Source organism: Petaurus breviceps, unplaced genomic scaffold, assembly GCF_028583685.1.
Source record: "Petaurus breviceps papuanus isolate PSGF00001 unplaced genomic scaffold, PetGlider_PUasm1.0 175, whole genome shotgun sequence".
In the NCBI taxonomy this organism is placed as follows: domain Eukaryota; kingdom Metazoa; phylum Chordata; class Mammalia; order Diprotodontia; family Petauridae; genus Petaurus; species Petaurus breviceps.
This window is the reverse complement of record NW_027185764.1, coordinates 30,746,943-30,769,600: the sequence shown is the minus strand read 5'-3', so window position 1 is coordinate 30,769,600 and position 22,658 is coordinate 30,746,943. Positions and strand designations below refer to the sequence as shown.

The 22,658-nt window shown below is 36.4% G+C and overlaps 1 protein-coding gene across 4 annotated transcripts in view; it reads right to left on the bottom strand.

The window, feature by feature from the left end:
* MSH3 (mutS homolog 3) overlaps nucleotides 1–22,658 on the bottom strand; it is a 229,874-nt gene that overhangs the window by 193,057 nt on the left and 14,159 nt on the right. For all 4 annotated transcript variants that reach the window (XM_069085027.1, XM_069085028.1, XM_069085029.1 and 1 more), the window contains exons 4-8: nucleotides 21,846–22,061; nucleotides 21,213–21,329; nucleotides 20,423–20,540; nucleotides 18,709–18,845; nucleotides 12,127–12,293 (exon numbers count right to left, since the gene is read on the bottom strand). In XM_069085027.1, the coding sequence (XP_068941128.1) occupies nucleotides 12,127–12,293; nucleotides 18,709–18,845; nucleotides 20,423–20,540; nucleotides 21,213–21,329; nucleotides 21,846–22,061 (755 nt within the window). The remainder of the gene's footprint in view (nucleotides 1–12,126; nucleotides 12,294–18,708; nucleotides 18,846–20,422; nucleotides 20,541–21,212; nucleotides 21,330–21,845; nucleotides 22,062–22,658) is intronic.

Here is a 22,658-nt window from a genome sequence, read left to right as displayed (position 1 = left end):
CAGCAATGCAGTGATATAGGTCAATCCCAAAAGACTCATGATAGAGACAAATATGTGCATCCAGAAAAAGAACTAGAAAGAACTGGGTTTATATCCAGGTGGAAGCAAAATACCTGATCTTTTTCCTTCTCTTACTTGGTTTTATGTCCTCTTTACCATTTCTCATTCCAGCTGATACAATTCGTCTTTATAACCTGACTAATGTATAATGTGAAAGTATTTACAGATCCTATACTTGACTATATGCCGCCATGAGGGGGAGGGAGGGGGACAAAATGTGTAACTCAAGGAATTGTGGAATTGAATCCTGTAAACTAAAAGGAAACAAATTAATTTAAAAAAAATAAAAGTGGGAAAAAATAAGAATAGAATAAGAAGTAAATTGATATTAAGATATATGGGGAACTGACATAAAGGATATAAAATTTCTGAAAGATAAAGTACTTACTTTTGTGGCTAAACTCAAGAAGGCTGACTACAATAGGTGCCTCTAATTCCTTTCCTCTCACCCTCTTCTTAACTCTCTATAGTCTGGTTTATAATCTCATCATTCAACTGAAACTGCTCTCCCCAAAGTTACTAAGGATCTTGATCTGCCCAATCTAATCATCTTTTCTTAGCCCTCATTCTTCTTGATCTCTCTGCAACCTGGGACACTGTCACTCATCCACCTGATACTCTTTTCTCTCCAGGTCCCTGCTCTCTCCTGATTCTCTTCCTGTGTATGTGACCATTTCTTCTCAGGTTCCTTTGCTGGCTCTTTATACAGGGCAAGCACACTAAGCATGGCTATCCCACAAGACTCTGTCCAGGGCTCTCTATTCTTCTTCTATTCTGCTTCATTTGTTGATCACATCAGCTCCTAAGGATTCAATTATCATTTCTATGCTACAATTTTCAAAACTACTTATCAAGCCCTTACCTTTCTGCTCACCTCCAGTTTCTCATCTTCAACTGCCTATTCTATTAGACATTTCAAACTAGATGTCCTATAAAATATTAAAATCACATGTCTAAAACTGAACTTATCTTTCCCCCTGCAAATCCCTCTGTCTTCCTAACTCCCCTATTAAAGATCAAGGATACCACCATCTTCCCAGTTACCCAAGCTCACAACCTATGTAACATCCTCAACTCTTCACTCTTTGATCCAGTAACCTTACAATGGAGCATTTATCCCTAAGAGAATTAAAATGCAAGAGGAAAAAAGCCAAAGATAGAAAAAAAGATATTCATAGAAACATTCTTTATAATAGCAAAGAACTATAAAGAACTTTATATACTATAAAGTAGATGCCCATTGACAGGAAAATGTCTAAAAAACCATGGTAAACAAAGTACTGGTATTTTATTGTACAATAAGAAATAATGGATAAGAGGAATTCAGAGGAACAAAAAATGATTTGTATGAACTGATAAAAAATGAAGCAAGAACCAAAACAATGTATAGTACATGATTAATATAACAATGTAAATTAAAAGATCACTAAAAGTCAATTGAGTAAATTTTAAAAACCACAAATATTGTCTTATGAAACAGATAATGAAACACAGTTGTCTTTCAGGAAAAGAAGCAAGGATCTAATAAGAAAGAATGTAGTCTGTCAGTCAAATAAACATTTTACTAAGCACTCATGCACCAGGTACTGTGCTATGCTCTAGAACGAAAAGCATGATCTGTGCTGATCAGTTATCTTCCTTAATTCTATTTTGGAATTGTAGAAAGGAAGTTTTAGGGGTTTTCCCCCTCTACCAGAATGATTGTAAAAATAAAGCCATCAATGAAATGCATTTTTAAAAGAAACAAACACTCCTGGGGCAGCCAGGTAGCACAGTGAGTAAGAGCACCAGCCCCAGAGTTGGGATGACCTGGGATCAAATCCAGGCTCAGACACTTAGCATCCACCCAGAAACACCTGGCTGTGTTGAGCAAGTTACTTAACCCTAATTGCTTAGGGGCGGCCAGGTGGCACGGTGAGTAAGAGCACCGGACCCGGAGTAGGGATGACCTGGGATCGAATCTGGGCTCTGATACTTAGCACACACCCAGAAATAATTGGCCATGTAACCTTGAGCAAGTTACTTAACCCCATCTGCTAAAAAAAAAAAAAAGCAAACACTCCCCTAAAAAATATCCTCACTTTCCAAAACTGTTTTAAATTATGTGAGCTCACACTGTTTTGTACTGTTTTTTAAAGTATTGAGGTAATAGAATTTGTGTAGGAAATTTATTTTTAGCATCTTTACAAAAAAAAACTGAATTAGTTTACGTTACTTATGAATATTCAGCCATTATGATGGAATAAGGTGAAATATAACTAAAAAATGCAGACTTATTATACAAAACTAATTCTGATTATTCGCATGTCAAATTATTTCCTAATCCTTTCTTACCCCACCAGACAACAAATCCGACTAACTCTTTCAGCTCTTTCTCATTCTAATAACAATATTCCAATTATGCAATAGAAAAGAACCAAAAATACTCCTTTTATATCAATGAACTTGAGAGACTAGATTACCAGATTTTTTTTTTCTAATGGTAGCACTAGATCATTTCAATAACATAATCTTACATTTTAAAATACACAGCAAACAACACAGGGTGGGGGGAGTTTAACTAGAAATAGTAAAACAACATAAAGCTTTGGAGAATGTATACATCACCCCCTAATAACACAAAATACTGCATTTGTCAAAATGTGATTTTTTTAAAAGACAAAGACATGGGGCAGTTAAGTGGCACAGTGAATAGAGCACCAACCCTGGAGTCAGGAGGACCTGAGTTCAAATCCAACCTCAGACACTTAAACTTACTAGCTGTATAATCTTGGGAAAGTCACTTAATCTCAATTTCCCTGCCTTCAGCCCTCCAAAAAGAAAAAAAAAAAAAGACAAAGACAGAAGAGCAGGGTTATTTTAATTCCAAAGATTAGATTTAAACAGATTACCGGGAATGAAGAAAAAAAAAATTTTTTTTAACAAAATCAGAAAGGTCACTAAAATAGCAAGAGAGGAAATCACTGCCACATAACAAAATATCTGAATTGTGATACTTTATTGAATCCTTTAACTCTCAGTTACTCAGCATCTACTCAGAGAACCAAATGGAAAGAAAAAGGACCTCCTTTGCAAATACTAGGTTAATAGCCACCTCATTTTAAAGAGAACTTAAACATTTTGACACTCAATTATTATTAAACAAAAAATGGAGGCATGTTAAGTAGTGGGCATTATGGTAATCTATTTTTTAAACATATTCAAATCACTTTGTTTCTAGGAATGAAAGTAATTTGGGGGAAAAGATCACATGAAATCATGTGACTGAATCAATCAAATATCCTACCAAAACATTCACTCAGAATACTCCCATTAGAAGGACTTACCACTTTTGTTTGATTAATCAGGGAGAGTCTGGTGCAAATCAGGAAATCCACAAAGCAATACCTACCTAGAAACCTAAGATCCCCTTCTAAATCCTGAAATGATCAAGGGGAACACAAAACTATCTTAGCTCTGGAAACAGCTGACTTGAGGTCAGTATTTTGCCTTCAAGCTCTAAACTGTGAAAGAAGAGCTTCTGACATATGCTGCAAACTAATGGGTCCTGAAATGTTAAGCAGGAAATCTGATCACTAAAAATCTAATCTAATCCCAAGTGTCTCTTTTGTTTCCTAGTCATCTATGTACTATTAGGAATATTAACAGATAAGTCAAATTAGTATTCTAAGGAATAATCATAATTGTACCTTTATTACTTTTTCTAGAACAAAGAAATACTACAGGTATTGAGTGAAAGCTTCAACATTCAAGCTTATATTTCTAATTATAAAGAAAAACTTTCTAAATTCAAAATACAGTAAAACTTCAGCTATCTGGGAATAAATAGTATAAGAGAAAGGGAAGTGGATTTGCATCCAGAGGTTTGGAGTTTAAATCTCTGCTTTGCTACACATGTAATCTTGGACAAGCCACTGAGCACTCTCTGGGCCTCAGTTTCCTCATCTGTGAAATGACGAATTAAATTAAGTATTTCTAAAGTAACTTCTAATCTTATTATCTTAACCATCATTTTAAATAATTTCAAAGCATTTTAGGATTAACTCTCTAGAGTCAACTTCAAAATACTGTTAAAAAATGGATTTTAAAGGAAATCTTTCTAAAATGTGTTAAACACATAATTGCCTTCTTAACCTTTATCAAAAGCCCATTCTATATAAGGAAGGAAGGAAATAAGCATTTACTGAGCACCTGTTAAATGCCAGGCACTGTGCAAAGTGCTTTGCAAATACATACTATCTCTTAATAATTTCAATATTATATTATTTTGTTTAATCCTCACAATAACTTTTTTTCCCAGAGAAAATTATTTCTATTCTACTATTTCAGGGGCAAATTCATAGCTGAAAAGTGATGAGCAAAATCAATATTAATAACCAATTATGGGAGAGAACCATGCTTTTTCCCTGTCCTATTTCTTTATTCAAAGCCCAGCCTTTGAAGGACGTTACTGACCTGGCCAAAAATTTACCCCACCTAGACCATCTTATGGAGGTGAAGTCCTGACCTGAGTGTTCCACTCAAGCAAATCTGGGTGAAAGTAGATCCTTTGTCTGGATTGCCCAAGGCTAATGGTGGTCTAGGTGTAGAAATGGTCTCTTTGTCAAAGAGTGAAATGTCACTCTCCCATTGGAGTGAGTTCACTTCTCTTGGTAAAATCCATCTGTCATTGATTGTTAGCCAATCAGAGTTGATGGCCATCCTCAGGCATCCTGAGGCCACTGCCATGACAGGTCTTTGGGATTTGAGAGTGTCACTGACCCTTTTTCAATAAAATTATCAATTACCCAGAAATCATGTCTCTCAAACTTTTTAAACATCACAGTGATCAGAAAATGCCAAACGATGAAGATTTATTTACTGAAAAACTTCAAAGAAAATTGATATTTAGAGATCAGTTTTATTTGATGAATAATTTTAATAAAATGAAAATTAGCTTTTTACTTAAAATTAGCTTCATGTAAATAAAATTATATGATCCTCATTTTACAATTGAGGAAATTGCAACAGAGTTCAAGTGATTTGCCCAGGGTAACACAGCTAGTAAGAGTCTGAAACCAAATTTGGACTCTGATCTTTCTGATTGCAGGCCCAGCACTCTGTGTCACCACCTAGCTACCTCTATCTTGTGTAAGGCCTTATCCCAGGCATATACAACTATGTAAAACAAACAAGTCTCTGTCTTGACTGGATTTATAAATTGATAGACTCAGGATTTTTCTTTTCAACATCAGTTACTGTGACATGCTGCAAACAGTTGTGGATGCAGATGTTGGGGCATAGTACAGAAAATACTGACCTCAGTAATGGCCCTAGAATTTGCTTTCTATAAACTATTTCTGGTTTTTTTGTTCATTGTTCCCGTCTCTTTTTCAGCAGCTAGGCAGTACAGTACATAGTATGTCAGCCCTGGAGTTAGAAAGACTCATCTTCCTGAATTCAAATCTGGTCTGACACTTAATAGCTGTGTGACCCTGGGCAAGTCACTTAACCTTGTTTGCCTCAGTTTCCTCATTTGTAAATTGAGCTGGAGAAGGAAATGGCAAACCCATGCCAGTATCTTTGCCAGGAAACCCTAAATGGGGTTACAAAGAGTCAGACATGACTAAAAAAATCTCTTTTTCATAAACAAGAAGCAATTCAAGGACCAACATATAACTTCTGGTCAGTATTACATGGTTGACTTTCAACAAAATTAATTAAAGGTTTGAAAAATTAAAGCAGCCTTCTCCTAAGTGGTTTTCTTTGCCTTCCAGAAAATCATCACTTTACCCACTACCATCAACAACTATTCTTTGACTTCTCAACACCAAATCATTAGGACTTCCTCCTCACTCCCATGATACAGCATTAGCAGCCCCATGCCAGCCTGTATTCATTTGTCTTTCTCCACTGTTTGAAACTGGTCCACAAAGGCATGAGGAACTAATTTCTCCAGTCAATGGTTGTAGCAACAATCAACAGTTTCATAAAGCATTTTAAGGTGATAAGTCTATCTCAGTCTCATTTAATCCTCACAATAACACAGTGAGATGGGTGATGTTGTCTACATTTCACAGATGAGGATGCTAAGCACAGGTATTAAGTGACCTATAGTCAAACACAGGATCTGAATCTAGGTCTCTCCTGATCAGTGATCTTTCCACTACACAACAGTGACATGACATCAGGTCATAATTTTGTCTACATACTACTTAATGTTGACTTTAATCAGAATTCCAGGCAACACTGAAAACTACACTCTTAAGGTCATAATCAGATGGAAAGTTCTATATAAGACCTGCATTACAAATCAACTCTCATAAAATCCCTTCTACAAGTACATTTCACATTCTGAATAACATTTAGTACATAGTCTTAGTGCAATAACACCGTGGGGTAGGAATATGGTAAAAATAGCCTCGAGTATGCTTTTGGTCCTGAAATGATCTCCAATTCAAATTGCAAAAAGATGACAGAAGCCAAAAAATGTTTCTTTGTCCATTCATGAATTAGCTTGTATGATATAACAGTTTAAAAATAATGCATGACACCTTTGAAAGTTCTAAGACAGTGAAAATTTCCAGTCTCAGAAAGTTTTATTTCTCAGAAGCCTGTAGCATTGGCACATGTAAGAACAGTTTAAACTATCCCTATTCCGCTTAAACCCAGAAGGGAGTTTAATTTACTGGCACCTGCCAAGGGAGAAATTGCCAATAATGTCAGAAGAGACTGGTTTCATCCAAAAGGTGAAAGAGTTCAGACTCAGAGACAAGTGTATGAGAAAAGCCAGGATGTTCTTTTTCAGACTTATGATTTTCTGACTTTTTAGCAAGCTATATCAACTTATGTCCATAGATTTTTAATGTAATGTCTTATAGTTCAATCAATTCCATTTTTTCATTTGAAAATTTTGTCTTACAGGTCACTGTCTGGGTGCCTGGGAAGAAGGGGGCAACGGGGAGAAGAGAAGAGGAAGAAAAAATCATGAGGCATTGCTCAGATTCAGAATCTGAAATAACAGCCGTGTTTAGCCCATACTTGGTATACCTATATTTGGTATGATACTGAGTTAGAGAATTAATACTATACCGATCCATCAGTTTTTCCTGTACTTGCCTTTTTCAAATTACAAATATTCTTTTTCTCCTTTGAGGTTGTATAACTTTTCGCATTTCAATCCTTCAACTTTCACTAGAATATGACAGGTCCTACTGACTGGATGGCAATCTTTTACTGATCTCTAGTCTACACATTCCCACACAGGCTATTTCAAGCTTTCTTTCCCTTCCCCTTTTCACTATTGAATTCCACCTGCACCCATTCTTTTCATTGATGGCCTCGCATTGAACTTCACTGGTAAGACTGAGAACCTATGACTGAGGTTCCTCATCTCCCCTCCTCCATACTACAAAACTTCTCTCTCCTTCACCCATTTTCCTCTCCAGTCTGAGAGGCTTCCTCCTTGCCTAGATCAATCCTCTTCTATTCACCCCTCATGTCTTCCCATTTCATTCATCATCCCCACCAGAGCACCTTTAATCTCTCTTTCTATACTCGTTCCTTCCCCTCCACCTATAAACATGCTGATCTTTCTCTTAACTAGGAACAAAAAAGTCTGTCAGCCCTCTGGAAATAAAAGGCAGGAAGCCAAGAAATCAACGTCATGATCAAATAGGGCCTAACCACTGTATCCAAGAGTGGGGGGAAAGGGAAGAGCCTGGACCTAGTACACTGCACACATGCATACACACACACACACACACACACACACACACACACACACACACACCCAACATCAGTAACTGAGGTTGTAGATATGAGTAAAAAAAAAAAGAGACACTAAATACTATGAAGAAATATAGGTCAAAAGATGACCAAAAGAGAAACTCAGAAGCAGAGAGTAACAGGCAGAAAAGTATGGCTTGCCTACAAGGACTTCAGGAGTACCTAAAAGGGGAAAAAAAAATGTTAATTATAGTTGAAATAAGAGTTCTAAAGGAAAGAAATGGGAGAATAAATAGTTTAAAGGAAAAGGTAGGAAACTTTATCCAAGGAACAAACTCTCTGAAAATTAGAAGAGACCAAACAGAACTTGATTCCATGATACTATAGGAAATATTAGAATAAAATCAAGATTTTTTTTTTTTAAAGAGAAGGGAATGCAAAGTATCTGCTATTAAAAACAAATTACCTGGAAAACTGATGAAAGAGATAGACTTTAAGAATGACTAGACAGGGGCGGCCAGGTGGCTCAGTGAGTAAGAGCACCAGCCCCAGAGTCGGGATGACCTGGGATCGAATCCAGGCTCTGATACTTAGCACCACACCCAGAAATAACTGGCCGTGTAACCTTGAGCAAGTTACTTAACCCCAATTGCTTAAAAAAAAATTTTTTTAATTTTAAAAGAAAGAATGACTAGACAGTCAGAAAACAAAACAAAAAAAATCTAAGATGTCGTATTTCAAGAAATCATAAAGGAGAACTGTCCAAATTTTACCAGAACCAGAAGACAAAGTAAAAACAGAAAGAATCTTTTATGTACCTCTTGAATAACACCCCAGAATGAAAGCTCCCAGTGATGTCATGGCTAAAATTCAGAGCTTCCAAGTTTAAAAACAAAAAAATAGCAATCACCATAAATAACTTAAGTACTCAAGACCAGTAAGGATCACACAAGATTTGGCAGCTATTACTTATAAAAGAGAGAAAAATCTTGGAATATAATATTCCAAAAGGCACCCAAAAAAAGACTTACAACCAAAAATAATTTATACTGTAAGAATTAGTATAATCTTACAGATTAAAAAGAAAATGGACCTTTAACATAATAGAGAATTTTCAAACATTCTTGATAAAAAAAATAGAGAACTGAGTAAAAAAAAATATGAACTGCAAACCCCAAAATCAAGAGAAATCTAGAAAAGTAAATACATTTGAGCAACTGGAATTAAATGAGGGCAAGTGCTTACATTCTAATAGGAAGAGAAGAAACAAATGTTCCTACAAAATCCTAAAGTGCAGAGGTGATTATTATAAACAGAGGGACAGGGGGTGGATTTTTCTGTTTAAATGGTCTTAAAAGAATAACGAGGGGTAGCTAGGTGGTACAGTAAATAGAGCACCAGCCCTGGAGTGAGGAGGACCTGAGTTCAAATCCGGCCTCAGACACTTAACACAAAAACTAGCCATGTGACCTTGGGCAAGTCACTTAACCCCAATTGCCCTCCAAAAAGCAAAAAAAAAGACCAAAAACAAGAATAATGAAAAGAGAGGAAAAAAGGAATAGAGGAGAAAAAAATGAAATGAGGGGAAAATAGGTAGAACTTACAATGTCCCATAGTTGGGGTAAAAAAAACAGTAAAACTAGAGGAAGGGGTCAAGGGGTGGGAGGTTCAGGGGTATGTGAGTGGCCATGACTCAAATCTGAACTAGACAAAGAAGAACTGAATACACATTCAAACGGGACCTTTCCTAATATGATAAATAATATCTAAAATAAATATCATTATCTGTAATATATTTTATATTCTTTTCCAATAAGATCAGGTATAAAGCAAAGATGTCCTTTATTTCCAATATTATCTGAAATGCCAGCTTTAACAGTAAGCCAAGAAAAAGATATAATGAGAATAAACACAAAGAAGAAACAAAAGTATCTCTTTTTCCAGATTATATATATTCTATATATATTATATATATTCTCTATTTAGAGAAGCCTAGATAATCAATTAAAAAATTATTAGAAACAATAACTTCAGCAAACTAGGAAGTTATAAAACAAACCCACAAAAATCATGAACCTTTCTGCATATTGCCAAAACAAAACAGCACAAAGAAAGAAAAAGAAATTTCATTCAAAATAAGCACAGAATGGATACAATATCTGGGGGTCCACCTACAAAAACACAAATAGGAATTCTATCAATAAAAAACATTTTCTTTTGGGAAAAAAAAAAAGACAGAGGCAAAAGCACAGATACTGAAGAGAGCAGAATGAGAGAGAAGCAGAATTTGGATAGAAAACACGTTATGTAAAGAGTAACATGGCAGTATGAGATTAGAAAGGGTCTCTCTGTGAGCCCAGTGTCACTCCTGGATCAGTCACCTGTCTCTAGTGGCCTCAGTCTATTCTCCAGAGCCTTCCCAGTGGGCCTTCGCCCCATCTTGGTCCCTTTATCCCAGGGCTTTCCCAGAAAGCCCAGCATTAATACACTTGGGATCTAGCAATCTGTCTCCCACTCTCTACCTCTTCTCTCTGAGTTGCAAGAGTAATATAACAGTAACACAATGGAAAAGGGCCTTCTCAGTAAATTATATGTCAGTCTCAGATTTAGCCACTTGCTTCTACTGGCTTCTTTCTTCACCCTAGAACTTTCTCTAGTGCTCTGGAGACTACCACCCACCTGGTATTTCCACTTCCTATCTCTGACCAGCCTCTCCCAAGCTTTTCTCTACCAAGAAAACCCAAGGAGGGTTTTCTGGGCCTCAAAAGACAAAATGTGATCACCCCTGTATAGGGTGCAGCACAAAGTATTGCTTATGCTTGTTCTCTTAAGACAACACCTAGAAAAGTACAATCACCTGCCTCACTCAAGAGACCTCTCTATAACCACTGAAAGCCTGACACTCTCCAATAGTTATTCGCATATTCCCATTATGTCAGTGATTCTGAATTCCTGGCCAAAGATATGCCAGCCCCATTCCCACTGTATGTGCCCACTCCCTGATTCATATCGTCCTCAATTCTACCCCTTCAAGTGTGTTCTTTAGAACATCTATTCTGTAATTGACCAGCCTTCATCTTGAACCTGTTCCTCTCTCAATCATTCCATCTTCTGGCTCCCTCCTGATGACGTGGCATTATTGCCACCCTTTCTAGCAATGGGCGCACTTTCCCCCATTGCCCCTGACTGACTCACTGGTCGTGCTGGAGGAATCAGAATACTGCATGCTCCCTAGTGTCACTTCCAAACCCCCCTCACTGTCCCTCCATCACTCAGTAAACTCTCTTCCTTTGAGATTTATACTATTCAGATTTAACAACCAATCCAGATTCTGATGGCCAATATCTATCAACGACCACAACGTTCTCCTTTCTTCCTCACTGAGCTCAGTGTCTGGCTTACAGCATTCCTCCCCTAACAGTAGAGAATTCTAACATATAGACCGATGCTCCCTCAAATACTGCAACCTCCCGAAGCTTCCATTTGCTCAGTTCCCATAACCTGCTCCTCCGCTCCACCTCAGCCGCACAAAGGGCTTGTTTTGCCCTTGCTCTTGCCAACCCCCACAAGTGTTCTATTTTCAAGTTTAGGTAAAACACAAAAGAACTAAGAGACTAGAACACTCAAAGTTTTATGTTGGATAGAAACAATTACAATTTAATTTCATCCTATATCATCTACATGAACACTCATTACTAAATGAAAAAAAACACACACAAGTAGTTTTGCAGCTTGGGAAATAAAAGCAAACAGTTTCTAAATCATTTGAAGTACTCGCCTGATGACTTAGGAAATAGGAAATGCTATGGGGCCCTCTTGTGGTAATAGTTTAAATTTTCTTTTTTAAATGTATTTTTCAATTCTTTTAAAGAGGAGACTTTACAAATAGAAAACTTCATTCTACAAGAATGTGGCTAAACTGAGGCAAAGGAAAAAAAACAGTATTAACCTGAATGACAATCACCCAATATGGTGCTTCTCATACAAAATGACTTCAGATTTATGTGAAATTTCATAGAGAAATCTAATGGACAAGAGGTATGAAATGTAAAACCTGACATTCTGAAAAGGCATTTTCAAAATTAAAATTTCTTTTTTCAGGAATGAACTCTGTATTGCTTTCATAAATGGCTACTATTAAAGAAATTTGGCTTTTAAAACAATTGACCCTTCAAATCCAGCCTGACATTTGACACACTTACTAGCCGTGTGACCTCGGGCAAGTCGCTTAACCCCAATTGCTCTCCAAAAAGGAAAAAAAAAAAAACAATTGACCTTAAACAAGGATTTATTATGAATAACCACTACCATGACCAAATCCATTTTACTTCCCCCAGAAAAAAAATTGTAAACACATACCTGACAGAAGTTATACTCTTGATGAACTTCTCAGTGTGATCAGACATCTCTGATGGTAACAGAAGTTCCACAGGCTGCAATCTTAAAATGCGGGTCTCTAATTCTAAACGGGATATTGAGTCCTGGAAACTATCAAAAACAACTTCACCAGTTGCGGGCTGCACTCCCTGAAAAACAGGTATGACAGGTCATATGGAAAATGAATGTTTTGTTACATTTAAGGAAGGAAACAAGCATTTATTAGGCACTTATTATATGACAGATTCTGTACACATAGTAGGTTATATAAGCCTAATAGTTCAACTATTTTAAAAACATAAAAGAAATATTCAAAAAAATCAATTAAGTATATAATCACTGATCACCATCACAACAACTCATTCTTAGGAAAAGTATCACTATTTGAACCCTACCATACATTTTCAAGGCTAACAAATCATTTTCCTCACCACCCAATGGTAAACAATTTCTTTTTTTTTTTGAAGGAATTATAATCCTAAACAGTAGTACCCTAAACTAAAATCCACTTAATAAGTAGATTTTAAAGGAAACACATTTCTTAAAATCCATAAACACAGCTGTAATCCATTTTTGTTTCCCCTTTATCTCCAGGAGATCACCCATCCACTCTGAAAAGAAAAAAAAAATGCAATCATATGATGCTGACTAGAGCAAAAGAAAAGCAGTCAGGAGAAACAAATAGCTTTACTCAAAAATGATATATTAATGTTTGGAAATAAACACTTAAATTCCAAAACTAGAAGCAGCTTTGCTTTGCAATTAGTCAACTGCCTGGAGCCAAGAACATTTATGCTGGACTAGCAAAGTACAGATTTTATACTATTTAATATCATAAAACCCTCTTGTATGCTTTTCAGTGAAAGAGGAAATACTACAAAACCAGAAAACAAAACAAAAGGAAGAAGAAATAGCAGAGTGAGGAGAAGCAAAAATAACAAAGGATTAACAATAATCAAAAGTACCCATCTCAGCATTTCAGACTTTAATTAATTTGTTTTTCCGGTGTCTGTTCTTATTTGTAAAAATCCATGTTTGTCCTTCAAGGATTCTTTACGTACAAATCTGCAATCTTTGAAGGACCATATTGTCTACACATCAATATAGTTGGCTTGAGCATCAGCCAAACCAGAAAGTAACTCTAAAGATGCTATGTCCTCAGGAGTACCTTATTGTCTTATGAATGCTGGTGACTTATTATCCAAAATAAACTTAAAGCACTAAATACACTGAACTCTTCACAATTTAGGCAACCAAGAGCAATTAGTTACAGATTTATTATGTCTCATTTTCACGAAAATGTCTCAGTATTCTCGTGAAAGTCTCCTAACCATGAATCAGAAACTTTTTGTTGGAATTCATGTCATCCTTTTGAAGGACAAACTATTATAGATCCCTTTTAATTGCTCACATACACACACCAATTCACTCACTTTGGCTAACTTTAGTCCTGGAAACAGCCCTAGAGAACAAATTTAGATGTTGAAGTTTATTGGTTACAATCTCCCCTCCCCCATTTATGGACCCAGGATATAAACATATAGCCTTCAAATCCATTGTTTTTTCCACAACACCATACTGCCTCATTGCTTCATGCTAAGGACTAACCAGCTAACGTAATGCTAAGGTTTAACAAGGGTACATTGCCCTCTAGTGCACTCTTCTGACAAGTATATAAGATTGTTGCAAACCTAAAACATGACACAAATATCAACCATCATTAATGATATTATTTTTACTACTCCCATGAGGGCCAATATCTGACCAATGACAAGCAAGTACACCTAACTGTGAGCTGCCACATTGGTGCTAACTCATTAAGAACATCATTTAGAGCTGTTCAAAAACAAATGCTATGTGAAGCCATTTCAGAAATGACCTAACAATAAAGCAAACATCATTCCTTCTGATTTGACAAAAGCAGACTAAAGAACGAACTCATAACAGAAAGAGATTTTGAGGACTCTTCTGAAGATTTTAAAAGGCAAAAAAGTAAGCAGAAGCTCTTGCTGGTCAAAGGATCCCACTTGTGAATAATACACATCAGAGCCAATGACTCCAATAACTCCAAATGATCCTAAATGGGCAAAATCCCATAAATGAGCAAGCCAAATTTCAGCACTTTTGTGGGTCTGTGACTGCTTCAGCATGGGTGGATACTCCTGAGTATTAAAAGCAGACACTGAACTAGGCCCAGAACATCAGAGGACATAGTAAAGAGACTGTATAATAAGGAGGAAATTGTATAACACTTGCCAAGATCCCAGGCTGCTGCATCCTTTTAACAGTAGTATTCTCCCAATGCTGCATCAGATGAATACAAATCATGCAACAACATGATCTCAAAATAGCAAGAATTATCAATAACCCAAAGTAATGTAAAGTTACATACATGACAAGCATCAGTAACGTATAGAACCTTATCAGATATGGAGTACATGTGAGAAGTAGCATGAAAGAGATCATGTATGACCGGAAAAAAAGGTGAACCAATGAGTGAGAAACAGAGGAACAACCCGAGTGGTATGTTGGTTAGGGAAGGGGGCAGAGACTGGACCTCTGATTTCACTGTCTAGAGGAACTCCCAGGTAAGGAAACTCCCATGATTAATTCAAGTTCATATCTTCTCTACAACTTAAAGATTTAGAGAGGTGCCTAGAGCTAATAGGTTAAGTGACCAAGATCATCCAGTCAGTATATGTGCAGCTTAATCTTAAAAGATTATTCCTTTAGGTAGATCCTCTGTGGTCCTTCTGAAAACCTTTTGTTACTGTGTGAATTCTAGGGAACTACCCAGCTGTCCATTAGGATTTTTGCATGCTACATAGCCTGTCCACTCCCATTTCCAGGAATACATTCCTCTTAATGATATTCTTTACACTGCTTCTCCTAGACAATTTTTCACTGGCAATATATCACAGTATACTCTAGAGACAACCACACTGGCACACCTGGTATGGCTGCTAGCACAGGTTCTTAGATCTGCTTCGCTAGGAAAGAGGGCAGTTCAAGCAGTCAACACTTTTTTTAATTACATTCACTAGTTCAGGGGAAAAGTCAGCACCCTGAACTTCAGAGAAAATACAAGCAGAGAAATAAAGACCAACAGACAGCGCTGACTGCCTGAATCAACTATATACTTTACATACATCCCTGGATCAAGAGTCTTTACATCTGAGCAGGAGGGGAGCTCTAAACATACAGGCCACTCAGAATTTCGACCAGGGAATCACAAGATCTTTCTCATAAGCAGGCCACCAATGCAAAATACCAACTCAGAGTGTATATATACACTTCTCAGAGTCAGAAGGCATCACAATGCTCATGATTCAGTGCCTAATTAAAAATTAGCAAAAGGTGTAAAAGCCTTCCTAGAAGTAAGCCTCCTCTAAGCAAGTTTCCCTTAATGGCTCCACGTGAGGCCTATTAATGGATGGGGAACATCTTAAATCCCATTAACATTACACCTACTCCCTACAGCTAGGTGGCACAGTGAATAGAGCACCAGCCCTGGAGTCAGGAGAACCTGAGTTCAAATCTGGCCTCAGACACTTAACACAAAAACTAGCCATGTGACCTTGGGCAAGTCATTTAACCCCAACTGCCCTCAAAAACAAAAAAAAAAAAACATTATACCTACTAGTGGCCACCATGCACCATTCCACCTAAAAATACCCTTTTAAGATTATGACTTAGTTGACTCTCACACCAAGCATGCTACAGGCTCATTTAAACCACAACTGACTTTTTACTGTTTTTTGAGGCAATACTGTTCAGGCTTCCACCATCTTCTTGCACAGAACAAATCAATGTATGCTCTACACTAGTCTTGACCTTAGCTACTATGTCTCCCTCCTTGGCACAGAGATTAACTGGAAGTCCTTGAGCATAACAAGATTATACCTTGCTAGGGATGCTACAGAATTTCTATTTAAGTGCAGGTCAGAAGAAATTAGCTGTGAGGTCCCCACCAACTCAGATTCTATTAAACACCTGTGGGATGAACCTGGTTCTGAGTTCTTTCATTCTTATTCTGGCAATGATTTTGCAATGATCTATCTAAAGAATGGTGATGAATTTAATATCTATACTTTTCTTCATTTCCTGTTTTTTAGATGCAACTTGTTCTAACAGATCTGGCCTAGTGTGTCTTCTGTCTTTACCCTTTCTTTGAATTTTACTTATTTGGCCCTTTGCTTAACTGACCAATGATCAAACTACACACAGACACTTGATTCTGAAATGACTATGGAGAGGAATGCAAATTAAAATAACTCTGTTACCACCTCAAACCTATCAAATTGGCTAATATTACAGAAAAGGAAAATGACAAATGCTAGAGGAGATGTGAAAAAATTGAGATGCTAATGGTGGAGTTGTGAACTGATCCAACCATTCTGGCCAACAATTTGGAACTATACCCCAAAGAGTTATAAAACTGTGACACAGCAATATTGCTACTAGGTCTGTAACCCAGAGGTCAAAGGAAAGAGACAAGGACTAATTTGTATAAAAATATTATTTATAACAGCTCTTTTTTGTGGTGGCAAAGAATGGGTCATTGAGAGGATATCCATAAACTGGAGGATAGTTGGACAAGTTGTGGTATATGATTGTAATGGAATACTATTGTGCTATAAGAAATGATAAGCAGGGGCGGCCAGGTGGCTCTGCGAGTAAGAGCACTGGCCCCAGTGTCGGGATGACCTGGGGATCAAATCCAGGCTCAGATACTTAGCACCACACCTAGAAATAACTGGTCATGTAACCTTGAAAAGTTACTTAACCCCAATTGCTTAAAAAAAAAAAAGATAAGCAAGATGCTTTCAGAAAAACCTGGACTTACATAAACTGATACAAAATAACGTGAACAGAACGAGGAGAACATTGTACACAGTAACAGCAATAATGTACAATGACCAACTGTGAATGACTTAGCTCTTTCTCAGCAATACAATGATCTAAGACAACTCCAAAGGAATTATGATGAAAAATGCTATCCCACCTCCAGAGAAAGAACTGATGGAGTCTGAATAGAGATTGAAGCATATTTTACTTTTTTTTCCTTGGGATTTTCATTTTTTTGGTGAGTGTTTTCTTTTGCAACACTGCTCATATTGGAAATATTTTGCATGTCTATATATGTACAATCTATATCAAATTGCTTGCTGTCTTAGGGTGGGTGGAGGGTGAAAAGGGTGAGAATTTGAAACACAGAATTTAAAAGAAGTTAAAAACTGTTTTCACATATAATTTGAAAAACAAAATATAAAATCTTTCAAATTAAAAAAATTTAAAAGTCCATGGATGCCAGTAATTTTCTCTTTTAAGATGTAGTCAATTTAATCATTCAAAAGGGTGTTATTCAGTGCTTGTCACCCAACTCTCTTCTTAAGACTTAAGTATTCACAACAAAGTTTATGTCTTTGGTCCCTGCATTTCATGATCTTGAACCTAAATTTTCCAAAACAAGTTTTCACTATCTTCCCACATTCTTCTCACAATGAAGTCAATGATTATCAAAATACAGGTTGAATAGGAGTTACTTCCTTCATTGGATTTCTCAACTTCTTCACCCTCTGAAATAGATTCTTTTCTTTTCTTTTCTTTTTAAAGCAGCTGGGGTTAAGTAACTTGCTCAAGGTTACACAGCCAGGTGTTTCTGGGTGGGTGCTAAGTATCTGAGCCCAGATTCAATCCCAGGTCTCCTGACTCTGGGGCCTGCGCTCTTACTCACTGCACCACCTGGCCACCCCTGGATTATTTTCATAATGATATGTTCATTTATATTCATCTTGTTCATTGATTACTTGGAAAGATAATCAGTGTCCTATGAAATGGTGTTTCTTTTGCTTTTGGATTAATAAATAAATAAATAAAATTCTTTCTGCCAACCACTGGATTCACATCACAGACAAAAAGGCCATGAGGCATGATATAATAACATGTCAACTTCATTTACAACATGACTATCAATATGGCTATAGTTGTTTCTCTAGCCCCTGGGCAAGAAATGAGACATCACAAGAGGACTTTATTGCATGACATATGTACTACACTTAAACTGACTGGAGAAGATTAGAAAAGCCAAGCTGTATAAATTATATCTGTAAGGTAGATTAAAACTTTCCTTAATATTAATCCTTTAAAGAATTTGATCCTTTTCTGCCTTGACTATCTTTCCAAGTGTAGACATTATATTCCCATGGTTACCCTCGATGATTAACACACTATTATCTACCTATGCTCTCAACACATACGATGAATTTATCTTTAATTTGTAAAACACTTTATGTCACTGTTAAATGTTTTCATTCTATAATCTTAAAATACCATACATGTGTGTCCACATAAGTATATCCACCTTAAATTGTAAAGTTGTAGAGAACAAGACCTTGACTCAGTGAAGTTCCTAAAATAATTCCATAAAATGGCAGTCACAATTAAGCATATAATAAAGACATTTTTATATTAATGATAAATCAGAAAAATATTTTGGCACCATATCAGCTGTATGCTCTACGACAAGTTTTTAAAGGAAATCTTTACCCAAATATTACTTACCACAATGCCAATTGTGATATTCCCCTTTTGTTTATCTTTCATATTTTCACAGATGCACAGGAGATAATTGTTAGATGTATCACTTGCTATATCTTCAACATTTACAGGATCATCTAGCTTCATCAAGGGATTCACATTTAATAGTTATTAAAGGAAATAAAATTAATTTGTCCTACTCCTATTAACAACAACTCTATTATCTATTCTCTCCATTAAGAAAAGATCAGTTATCTATGCACTCACAGGATACCTCATTCCCATACAGCTTTGTATCTCATGTTTAGTTAAGCACTTAGTCTACTTTTACTCTAAGTTTCATAGGATTACAGATTTAGAAATAAAAGGGACCTGAAAGGTCATGAGATATTAACCCCTCATTTTATGAGTGAGTAAACTAAAATACAAATAATTGGCCCAAGGTGTGGTGGTAAAAAGGTGGTAAGCAATAGAGTAGGGATTTGCACCAAGGTCCTTTTGACTCCCAAACCAGTGTCCTTTCTAGAACCACAAGAAGTTTGAACTAGGCACCTCTCAGACCTAATATTACATGATTCTAGGTCTTAGCTTATGTCAATATAGCCTGATAGCACAGAAACCATATCCTCAAATTATTCTTATCTTCTGTGGTATTACGCTCAAATAGTTACCACTGATCTTCTAGTGAGTTATGCTACCTGAGATCTGAGCCTTCATCAGAAAATTAATGCCAAAAGTGAAAGCACAAATACACCAAAGCACCCAAGACACAACATAAGTAGCCTCCTTCTTTACCTTAAAATACCTAGTAACTGACAAGGAAAAAAATGAGAAAAACTGAAAAGAAATGGAAAAGTAGAAAATAAAGAGAGACAAAGAATGAAAAGAGAAAGTAACTAAAAGAATACATGGAAGAAATCAATTGAGACCTCAACTGACTCACTTTTTAAGAACAAAGTTCCCTTTAACATAAATTGGCCTGGGCATTGAGGGATTTGAAAGCTCCAAAGTAGACCCAAAAGGGCAGGTAGCAGCTGAGTAGGAGGCAGTTACGCAACCTAATGCACAACAATCTCATGAATGGTTCAGGTTCAGCAGGTAAGACAAATGAATGGCCAACTGAGAAGAATGTGGCACACAGCCTACGCATTTGTGTGTGCTGGGCTGGGGGGATCTTTATGCAGCCTCTCTGTCATCAGAATTCACCCTAGGATTGACAGGAATATAACTAAACAGACCAACAAAGCCGGAAAGCTGCAGCTCAACAAACAGAAAGAGATGTGCCCTGAAAAAATATAGCAAAAAAGGGAAAACCAAGCTCTGGAACAGAGTCCTATACACCTCATATCTTTTCTAACTTTGGAAATGAAGTTTCTAACAACAAAGTCTGTCCCTGGACTAGTATCTATAGTAATGGAGGTTTCATATCATAATTGCATCCACACCGAAAAATAAAAGACATCAATGAACTATCATTGTCTTCTAGCAGGCCATTTCCAAAAATCTATTTTCTCAACCCTAATTCAACCGACTGCTTTTTCCCTCACTTTGATACAGGCATCTTCCTTCAAACATCATTATAGTACACACCTATGTTTTGATATGCCTTCTTGCTATGTCAAAAAGTCATCAATTCAAAAGAAAAGAGATTGTATAAAGCTATCTTCTTTTAAAAAAAAAAAACTGCAAAACACATTAGCAACATTTAAAAGCTAAATTTTCAACTCCAAAAGGATATCTTCTCCAATAAGTGTAGACTTCGTATAAAGAGCAGTCAATTTTCGGGTAAACAAAGAACTTTTATTCTCTCCAATAGCCTTCAGTGCTGCAGTTTCAGTTTGTTTGACAACTCCCACCTATAAAAGAATATTCCACAGAAAAACTAAAACCAAGTGGCAGACTTAAAATACTTACATTTTAAACCTAAGAAAGATGAATTCATGCATGCTAGATGTAGAAAATGTAACACATTACTAATGTGAGAGACCAGATTCTGTGAAAGTATTACATGGAAATAGCTTAAGAAGTTTATCCAGACAAATTACTTAGAATCCCTCTACCCCATATGTTGTTGTTGTTTTTAGTCATGTCTGGCTCTTTGTCACACCCCATTTTGAGTTTTCTTGGCGAAGATACTGCAGTGGTTTGCCATTTCCTTCTCAACTTCATTTTACTGGTGAAGAAACTGAGGCAGAGTTAAGTGACTTGCTCAGGGTCATACAGCTAGTAAGTGTCTGAGACTGGATTTGAACTCAGGTCTTCCTGACCCCAGACCTGCGGCTCTATACACTGCACCACCTACTTGCCCTTCTGCCATATTTAGAAGCATCAAAAAAAAAAAGTGACCAAAATATAACCCAATGAGGACAGAGTACCTAGAATAAAGACTAGGAAAAACAAGTTTCTCCCAAATACCAAAATACAAATCTGAGGTATTTCAAAACAATTTCATTACAAGACTCATGTTTTTCCTAATGTCTAGAAGAACTGCCATTGTCATTTACCAACCAAGAAAAGCCAAAGCTAACCTTATGTCCTTTTGCCACAAGACGGCGTACGTGAACAAAAAGTCTGTGAGTAGGTATGCTTGCTGTCATAAAGTTGTGATCTAAATGGCAATATATGTTGAGCTCCCGTGCCGCAATCTGCAAAATACAAATATAAAGACATACAGACTCACTAAATTCATAATACCATTTTCCTACACAGAATCCTATGCTTTACTCCCTTTTTGCAATACTCAACTGCTAGACTTCAAGGACCAGCAGATGAATCTGAAAGCTTTTTATAAAAATACACAACAAGATTTTCTCTATCTCCCTAAACCTATCAAAAACTTAACCACGTTGTGTACGCTTGCAAAATTACTCTTCAGCCCAGGGTACAGGAAGTCGGAAATGAAAACAAATTGGCAGACTATATACACATGACAAATTTTTAAAAAACACTAATTCTTTTATTCTGAATTAATTTTTTTACAGAAAAACAAAAAGTAAATAGGTACATTTTAATGGTATGGTAAGATTCATTTTTCCTAGCTTGCTGAAAATAATTTCACCAATTGAAAAACTGAAACAAAAATTTTAGAAAATGCTATATACTATAATCTATATGCTACCAGAGAAGAAAAATAATGTGAAATATTTAAAGACACAACTTACCTCTGCATCTTCTCCAAAGAACCTATATTTGTATCCACATTCAATACACAAGATGGCATCTTTATGTTGCTCTTTCATTTCTAGGTACTGCATTTCTAATGGGGTATAAATGCTTTTGGTTCTTCTGTTAGTAGGCTTGGGATCAGATGTACTCGGTAGGCTTTCAAGACTTTTATTTGATAATGAAAAATGAGCAAGACCAAAAAGTGATCCTCCCTGCAAGAAAAGGTTCTTCAGAAGAATTAAAGTATATAACCATATATACAGCATCATTTAATTGTTCAATAAAATTAGTCTATTTCTTCAATTCAAAGGATTTGTGGTTTACATAAGAATTCCTATCAAATATTTCCTAAAAGAGACTACATACAAGAAAACTTCTGCTCAAAAAAAAAAAAGAAAGTATAATAGAATGCCACAGGGTCATCCCTGGCCTATCTCTGTTTAACATTCATAACAAGGACTTAATTGAAGGCATAAGTACATGCATATCAAGTTTTCAAAAGTCAAAGCAACTTTGCAGAAGAATAGTTTGGCAGTAGATGACATAATCAAGACCCAAAACCATTTATAAGTTAAAGCAATGGGCCAAGTTCAATAAGATGAAATTTTATATTTTTTTTTTTTTGCTTTTTGGAGGGCAATTGGGGTTAAGTGACTTGCCCAAGGTCACACAGCAAGTTTTTGTGTAAAGTGTCTGAGGCCAGATTTGAACTCAGGTGCTCCTGACTCCAGGGCCAGTACTCTATTCACTGTACCACCTAACTGTCCCTAAGATGAAATTTTATAAAAGTTAAGAATTATAAAACTAAA